Raw genomic sequence first — 8,396 nt, 5'->3', positions numbered from 1 at the left:
CTTCTCGACAGTTATAATTTTTCAATTAAAATTACATTTATTATGTTCATAAGTGTAAAAAAAAGGAGAGCCGAGTCCGTAAACAAAAAAACTATTTCCGTTTTGGCATGTTCCCTTAAATGGAGAATTTGCAATGTGTCAGAAATTTTGTAAGAATTATATTTCAAATGAAATTACTGGGAAAACTGAGCAAGAGAATATCCTTGGTATCGAAATTGAACAAGTATTGGAGGAAATATGACAAAATAACCGAAGCTGCAAAAATACTTGCGTTTAAGTAATGGAAAATTCCGCCAGACGATGTCACAAGGGGGTACATTTTCTCACTTTCAAATCTTTTTTTCTACAAATTCCATTTCTGTAAAAAATATGAAAAATACTGCAAACTCAGCTCCCTAAGCACTCTCAGATAAAGCAATACAATTTTTGTGTGCAAATTCTCAGAAAAGCATGATTTTTTTAGCACAATGTACTAGAGATGATTCGTTTTTCCGTAAACACGTCCAAAACCATCGTTTTATTCTCCTCTTTAGTGCAAGGGCAATCAAATGAAAAGGAGATTTACAAGGACTTGCTGACTATGACCGAAGATGAGTGCGAAAACACCTGCAAAGTTACGCATGGGTTTTTCAGGAATTTCGAAGGAAGAATCAGGCTTGCTGCAACTGCTAAGTTATCGTGGCGAGGACTTTGCAAGTGCAAACCGTCGGCAGAACTTAAGGATCACATCATGGATAAATTTCAGGTAAATGAAATCAAACGCAAAGGATTTGTCTCTCCCACTGAAAAAAAAAAAAAATCTCAGTGTATTTACTAAGAAAAGGGTAAAATTAGCAAGAATTCTGGGTTCTATTTGATCCCAGTTTTTTCTTGGTAAAATTACCATTTATGGAATCGGTAATTTTACCGAGAAATCTCGGTAAAATTGTTGAACTTTCTCGATAATTTTACTGGGCCTTGGTAAAAAAGCCAATATTTTTTATCGACTGTGGTAGAATTACCGAGATAAAATGGCAAAGTTACCGAGAATTGATCACCAATAAAAGTTGTATTCTTACCCGAAAAAACAGTAAAAATACCGGTTTTTAGGTAAGCTTACCAGTCTGTCTTGGTAAAATTACCAATAATTGGTAAAAGAAGTGAGATGGTAAAGACCAACGGACCTTGGTAAAAACGCCGAGAATTTTTCTTCAGTGCCTTACTCTTACAAAGTGCCCATAAATATAGCAGAGAACCTTGCAGTTTAATACCCATAAACGCGCCACGCCTGCAAATGCTAGTTTTTAGGCACGTAGATATGATCCATATGTCGATGGGTCAAGCGATTATTCAATAAAAGGAGAGCGAGCATTCTGCTTTAATATCGGCTTGTGAGCACAGTTTTCCAATCAGCAAGAAAAAAAAAACCTTCGTCTCACTCGTTCGATTCGTACTTACTTTGTATCAAAATAGTAAAAATTACATTATAATTTCAACCAAATTGTCAAAAATTTAAAATTTCAATCGACTTTATGTTATCAGTCAATATTGTAAAAGAAACACAGAAAAAAAGTCTCTAAGCAGCTATATTTTCTTTCGATGAATACATTTTACTAGCGGAGGAGGAGAAGAAGAGCAGATAGAGTTGGACTTCAGTTTGCAATAATTAGAACTACAATTTTTGGCTCATCCGAAAAAAATAAAAAAAAAAATAAAAAAAATAAAAAAACTTATGTACATAGGGAAATTAATGGTGCATGTTTCTACGCTGTTTCTAAGCTGAGCCAGAAATTGCTTAGTTCCGAATTGCAAAATGAATTAAGTCTAATTGTCAGTTACACACTTGTGAGGGTAGAAGGATTTCTCCATCAGCTCCATGTCTCATATTAATGTTCATTCCTCAGTTCGGCTCTTTTTTTCTTCTTTTTTTTGGGCAAAATCCATTGGTGGGACGTGGAGAACATGTATATCAACGATGTAAGTCGGCAATCGCATAACTCAGTTTGCGACGTCGCAGACTTCCTGTCATACTTTATTTTTTAAACGGAAAACTACTCAACGGTCATTCTTCAAAACTGCCGTGATTCTTCTTCTCAGTGCGAAGGAAATTCTGCAAAAACTTCAAGGAATTATGACAATTTGTTCTCCTTTAAAAAAATAACGTGGAGGCGGAGATTTTCAGACACCGCAAACGAGTTATGTGATTGCCGACTTACACCGTCGATATGTATAACTCATTAAACGAACAACATGCACACTGACACTTCATGATGAAGATTCCTGATTCGTTGCTGGAGAGGCCCAAATAGGTCATATTGAGTTGATTAAACACACAAAAGTATTTTTAGCAACACGCTATTTGCACATCATGACAAATTATCCAAATTAGTACACAAGTCAAAAAGCGAAAGCGTATTAAAAGTGACCTCTCTTTGTGAAAATGATCTAATGATCTAATTAGAGCATTATCTAATCTAATCTAACTAGAACATTGAGATTATCTTCTAATAAAACCAATTTTCACGACGATGATTTAATATTTACCATTTTTGGAGCGAAAGTATTTCCTCAGTGTCCCTCACAATACTTGCTACGGCTAATCATGCTAGGCCTAAACAAGCTGTGATGTTCGTGTACTATTCTGCAGTGCTACGGAAAAACAGCGTAAGACCATTTGATAGTTGCCAAATTTCCCCGTATAAAACATGTATTCTTGAGGAAAATGATTCGTAATTTTCCTCAATATTTCCAGGTATTTTAGATAAAATTGCGAACAAAATTGTCTTAAAAAAGTTTGAAAGGAAATTATTCAAGACTCTCACGGCAAATTCGTTTTTTACTGGAGGCAATTTGACAACGTCTGAAGGCTCATGCGGCGTTCTTTCTCAGCATGGCAGTATTGCTGGCAGTGAACTCGAAAGGTTTTAATTTATTTTTTATTGTTTGCAGGGCATGCAGGGTTTGGCTGCGAAATATGCTTGCACAGTTTCCCTGGGCTATCTGAGGTCAGCACGTAAAAGTTTGTACAATCGGGCGATCAATGAGGGAATAACTCCTATCGAATTCATCACAATCTATCAGGTGCAAGAGAAGTTTGATGGAATACAAAAACGGGAGCTTGAACGACAACAGTCGGAGAACCGGAGATCCGAAACCTTAAGGAGGCAAAAGTCACAGGACAGAGAAAACCTGGGCAAGCAGTTACAGGACTCAAGGAAAGAGGTAGAGAATCTCAAATATGAGCTAGCTGAAGCTTCAAGAAAAATCGATGAACTGCGCGAGCTTGTTTCAAAATCGAAAGAGGCTGTTAACAAACTCAGAGACCAACTTTCGAAAGCGAAGGCAGAAGTGGAGAAATTGAGAAAACAACTGAAGGAATCGCGGGGCGCTATCAACCTTCGTCAAAATTCCTCGAAAGGCACAGTCGATCAACTGACCATCGAGTACAAGGCATCCAAAGTTGAGGTGGACTCACTAAAGGAGCAGCTGGCTTCGCAGGAGAAGACCGCCGCTGACCTCAACGCTCAACTGTCAGATTCGAGGAACAAAGCTGTCGACCTCAACTTGCAACTTTCCGAGTGGCCTAAAAAACGAGCTGACCTCGAGAAGCAGCTGTCAGCCTCCCGGATGCTGAACGCCGAACTCAACGGTCAGTTGCTGGCCGCGCAGACGGAATCCTCAGGCCTTCGGGGTCAGCTGACAGAGGCAAATAACGCGAGGACAGCTCTCAAAGCTCAGCTGCCGAAGCTGGACAAAGAAATTGTCGATCTCAAGAATCAGCTGCAGAAGGCAAAGTCAGAAGCTCTCAGCAAGCAAAGAGAGCTGACGGAGGAAGTTAACCAAGCCGAAACGGAAAGTAACGAGGCTGTGATCGGCGAATTAAGAGAGGAATACCAGCAAGCTTTGGCGAAAGTCAGCGCTCTCAAAGCGAGTCTTTCAAAGAAACAAGACGAGAACGCAGACTTGAGACGACAGCTGTCACAGTCGCAGAGCCGAGCTGATGACCTTAGCAAGCAGCTTTCACAGTCGAAAAAAGACGCGGCTGAACTTAATAGCCAGTTGGCGGTGTCAAGAGGAACTTCCGCTGATTTGAAAAAGCAGCTGGATAAGTTCAAAAAGGAATCGGACTCGCGTAAGAAATGTGCAGCTTCCAAAGATCCCACTGAAATAGACATAATACACCAAGCTATGTTGACCAGAAATACCTGGGTCAATATAAGGAAGTCCTATAAGTACCCTATAGAAGAGCGGAGTTTCGAGATGACATCAGGTGAAATAGACGGAATGAACAAGGTTCTAACGAATATCCAGGAAAGATTAAAAAAGGGGAAGAAAATATATAAGTAGAGGGATTTTGATTGGATGATGTCGGGGACGTTTTTTTTGTCAATTAACATCGGTGGAAAATGAGAGGAGGTAGCAACTTGACTCCCGTAGTACATCATTCCCATCGTTTTCCCGCCATTCCAACGAAATTGAGATTCCGTCACGTTTTTGGACTTTGTGAAAGGGAGATTGTCCAGGATTTTGGCTCGAAAAATACGCAATAAAACACCGCGTAATCTACTCTCCCGGTACTTTTAGAATATTAAATAAAAAACACAAGGTTTAGTGACCCATCGGTTTGAAATTTGATCGTCTGCCGCGGCCTCTAGATTATCAGTAACGCTTGTCCATCTCAATCTGTATCAACTCAACACGCGTACTCTGCCGTGATAGCGAAGAGAGCAGAAGTGTCACATTTTCGAAATCGAGTTTCCCTCAAAATTAGACTTATCTTTGTTAGATGAAATCACTGAAATAGCTAAAACAGCATAATTCATCATAATTGTATATATAAACGAGACATTTGCGACCGTCAGTATCCGCAATAAATGGCGTGGTTCCAGGCAGGACAGCAGTTAGTGACATTATTCCTCCAGAGAGCGAATGAAATCAGTGCTTTCAAGTGAAGTGCCGCCCCTTTCTGCCAATTTCTGACCTGAAAATGTGTCAGTTTTGACTTGTGTGTCCATACGCGACCACAAAATAATGCAGGAGATAGCACTTACGGCTGTCTTGCATAACTCTAGCCTAACATGAAAATGAACAATGACTCTTTTTATGTAATTGAAATGTAATCGGTCGATGTTTAATCATCCGAACGCTTTCCGAGAGTGTTTTGGATGATTATTGGCAATTTGACAGGGAATGGATCAGGGCCGGATTCACCTACTTGCCGCCCATGGGCCGCCTATATTTTGCCGCCCCCTTCTCATTCGTTTTGAGACTCAATAAAAACCATCAAATGAACGTGCCAGCGGGGGAGGGGTGCATAAGACGCATTTACTCGTGTTGAATACATTTTTTGGGAAAGCCCTGTCAACACTACTAGCAAAAGTTCACGAGACTTTGCGCGAAAATTAAGTTCCGTAAACCTATCTCTGTGTGGACAAGGCCTTCCATTCATAAGAAATGAACGAAAAAATTATGAAGAACAAACATAAATGTGGTTCAACGATTTTAACTTCCGCCGCCGGCCGCGCAGACCGCACCGTGTTGGACGCAATGCGTGAAGTATTCACGCAGTCTTGTAGGCGCTATGCGTTTCACGCTGACCGCACTGTGTTTAGCGCAATGCGTGAAGTATTCATGCATTCTTGTAGGCGCTATCCGTTTCATGCTGACCGCAATTACCGCACTGTGTTTGATGCCAAGCGTGAAGTATTCGTGCAGTCTTGTAGGCGCTAATATGTGTTACATGCCGATCGCCGCGCCGAGGGCTCCTTTTTTTCAACTCAAGTCCTCGTTATCATATCATTCGTTTTCGTCGCACCGTTCTAGGCCAAATTGCGTGTTTGGTTTCTCTCGTAACTCGACTTATTAAGGGTGCTGTCTCTTGTATCACTAAGAGATGAAAAAATTAGAAATTACTATACTCTCAGGAAATGAGAGACTTTGTCGCCTTTTCTCGTTTATAATTTTGTTTTTATAAAGCCGATTTTTTTTATACCTACACTTTAAGAAATTGCAAATTTTTGCCGCCCCTTAGATTTGCCGCCATGGGCCACGGCCCATGTGGCCACCCCCTTAATCCGGCCCATGGAATGGATGAAAAAAATGAAGAATGAAAATGAATTTTAAAGGGTCCTCACAGAATTCTTTCAGACTATAATACGCCTTATTTTTAAGTTTTAATCTCAACTGGTTGATGCTCTCTAGACTTACGCTCTCTCCGCTATCACGGCAGTATTTTCTAGTCCTCTTGAGAGTGTCAATGTGACACTTCCCCACTGGTCAAGATCGTTCCATCAATCCGGTCATCAAACTCTGATTCTTCCGTTGTCAGTCCTGCTCCGCCGTGCCGTACAAAAACCGCCGATGTCTGTTTCAATTCAGTGGGAGTTACTAGGGTTTTGCTTTTCGAGACGGAGGAGGTTAGCTTGACGAACTTTCCACGCCTGGAACGAAACCGTTCATCGTGTGTTTTGAGCAATGACCGGGACATTTTGAGGCGATCTGGATCTCTCCGCGTAATCAATTAGGAACAGTAATGTCTATCGATACAGGAGATACGTTCCGGTGCGACCGAATCCGAAAATCAAGTGACACGTTTTGGATGGCGTTCACAGCTCCTGTCGCTCTGTGGATCAGGACCACTAGATAAGGTACGAATTTCAGCATTCTGATACATGTTTTTTAGCCAAAATTTCACGTAAAACACGATGCACACAACGAAAATTACCAAAATTAACTCCTTACGAAGATATTTAATGATTCTTGATAGGTGAATTCAAACCACCCGCTCATGAAAACTCAACGCTGTACGTGATTCACATCGCGCGCTAAACGTTATCATGACAGTTTCTACGATATACAAATCTGGCAACCTCAATCTTGACGCTTCGGCTCAGCTATAGCAAATTGCTTATAGTTTGAACAACACATGGTGGGACATGAACATTGCTTGACAGAGGAGCTTACTGAAACCGTTGTAGTGCGCGATTTGATTCACGAAGAGCTTTGAGTTTCTTGTGAGCGGGCAGTTCAAATTCCTCGTAACCAATGTGAAATAAAAACGTTAATATCTTCGTTAGTAGTCGGTTTAAGTAAATTTTGTTGTGCGAATCGTGCTCTACTTGAAATTCTGACTAGGAAACATGTATCGGAATGCTTAAATTCGTACTTTGTCTAGTGGTCCGTTGGATTACATATAGCGGTAAGGAACCACTATCTCTGGCTCTACCATAAAAGCACGTATCCACGTAGGGAAACTAATGGAAAATATGTTGTTTCTGTAATGAGCCAGAAATAGTAATTCCTTATTGCAAAATATAATCCAATTTGTGTTAAATTGAGATAAATGTGAAATGTTAGTAGTTAGTCATTTTTTTAATGGATTTGAGAATTTTATTATAGCAGAGTCTCTTGTAACTCCAGCTTATATCGAAGCGGGATGATATTACTTATTTTCTAATTTTGGAAGAAAAAGTCTCTCGGATCCAGAGTCCAGACTCTTAGAAACTTTGACATGAAAAAATACTCTTGATTCAATGCGATTATTGCTTGAAACAAAAGGAAATTCGCTGAAATTAAAAGGCTTGGCTCTCGATTCAAGTAAAAATTCAATCGAGAAAAGGGTGATTTTTCTTGCCAAATTTTTAAGAGCCTGGACTCTGGACCTGACAGACTTATTTTTCAGTGAATGTCATATTTTGGTCGATTTCTGAAAAGCTGAGGGAAAGGCTCCTTTACTTTTGTTCATTTGAATCTTTGTCGCTTCAATACCATGTAAAAGAAAATTGATACTAGATAATATTCTTTAAAACATTTTTTTTTATAATTTTTAAGTATTATCCTTTTTTATATTAGCTAAGTTCATCTTATTGCTCCGATTGGATTATGAAAATAAATTTCTTAAAATCAGGTAGCGTGCTCTTTTTATTTTATCTGTGGAGTATGCATTCTAATTTTTTTTAACATTCCTTTTGAGAGAAGGAATCCTTGATCAACGAAAGAAAAACTTTTAGGAGAGCAATTTAAATCGAGTTGGGTTATAAAAGTGGATTTTGAGACCTGTATTGAATCGGTTTCCGTTAGACAGGTGTAAGTCGAAAAACTCATGAGCCCTGGTTTTCGTTGATAACACAGGACGCAAGGGATCGTGAGTTTTTGGACCTACGCCTGTCTAACAGAAACCGATTCTATTAAAAGCATTACCGTAAGGTGTCGTAAAATCTTCTTGACGGCATACTCAAGAATGTTTCGGCCTAAGTCTAATCACTTTTTTCTAATGGTTTACAAAAATTATGCTAAACGTTGTTGAAAACGGATGTAAATAATTATATATGAAGTAAGGATTTCGTGAGTTTTTGGACTATCGCTCGCTTTTGGTGCCGTGGTATCTTGATTTATTTTGCGAGGAAAGCTTCGTACTC

General features: G+C 39.6%; 1 protein-coding gene and 1 long non-coding RNA gene across 2 annotated transcripts; one reads left to right on the top strand and one right to left on the bottom strand.

Moving 5' to 3' along the window:
- Positions 1 to 497: 497 nt before the first annotated feature.
- On the bottom strand, positions 498 to 2,630 carry LOC140225674 (uncharacterized). Its single transcript, XR_011900661.1, has 2 exons — positions 2,242 to 2,630; positions 498 to 782 (listed from the first exon to the last, which is right to left on the bottom strand). It is a non-coding gene; the product is annotated as an uncharacterized lncRNA (long non-coding RNA).
- A 244-nt stretch (positions 2,631 to 2,874) lies between these two features.
- Positions 2,875 to 7,844, top strand: LOC109029811 (uncharacterized). The gene has a single exon (XM_072305236.1). The coding sequence runs from the start codon at positions 2,932 to 2,934 to the stop codon at positions 4,324 to 4,326; it is 1,395 nt and encodes a 464-aa protein (XP_072161337.1). The 5' UTR covers positions 2,875 to 2,931; the 3' UTR covers positions 4,327 to 7,844.
- Positions 7,845 to 8,396: the final 552 nt, after the last annotated feature.

This window comes from Bemisia tabaci, chromosome 10, assembly GCF_918797505.1.
Source record: "Bemisia tabaci chromosome 10, PGI_BMITA_v3".
In the NCBI taxonomy this organism is placed as follows: domain Eukaryota; kingdom Metazoa; phylum Arthropoda; class Insecta; order Hemiptera; family Aleyrodidae; genus Bemisia; species Bemisia tabaci.
This window is presented reverse-complemented; position numbering and strand designations above follow the sequence as displayed.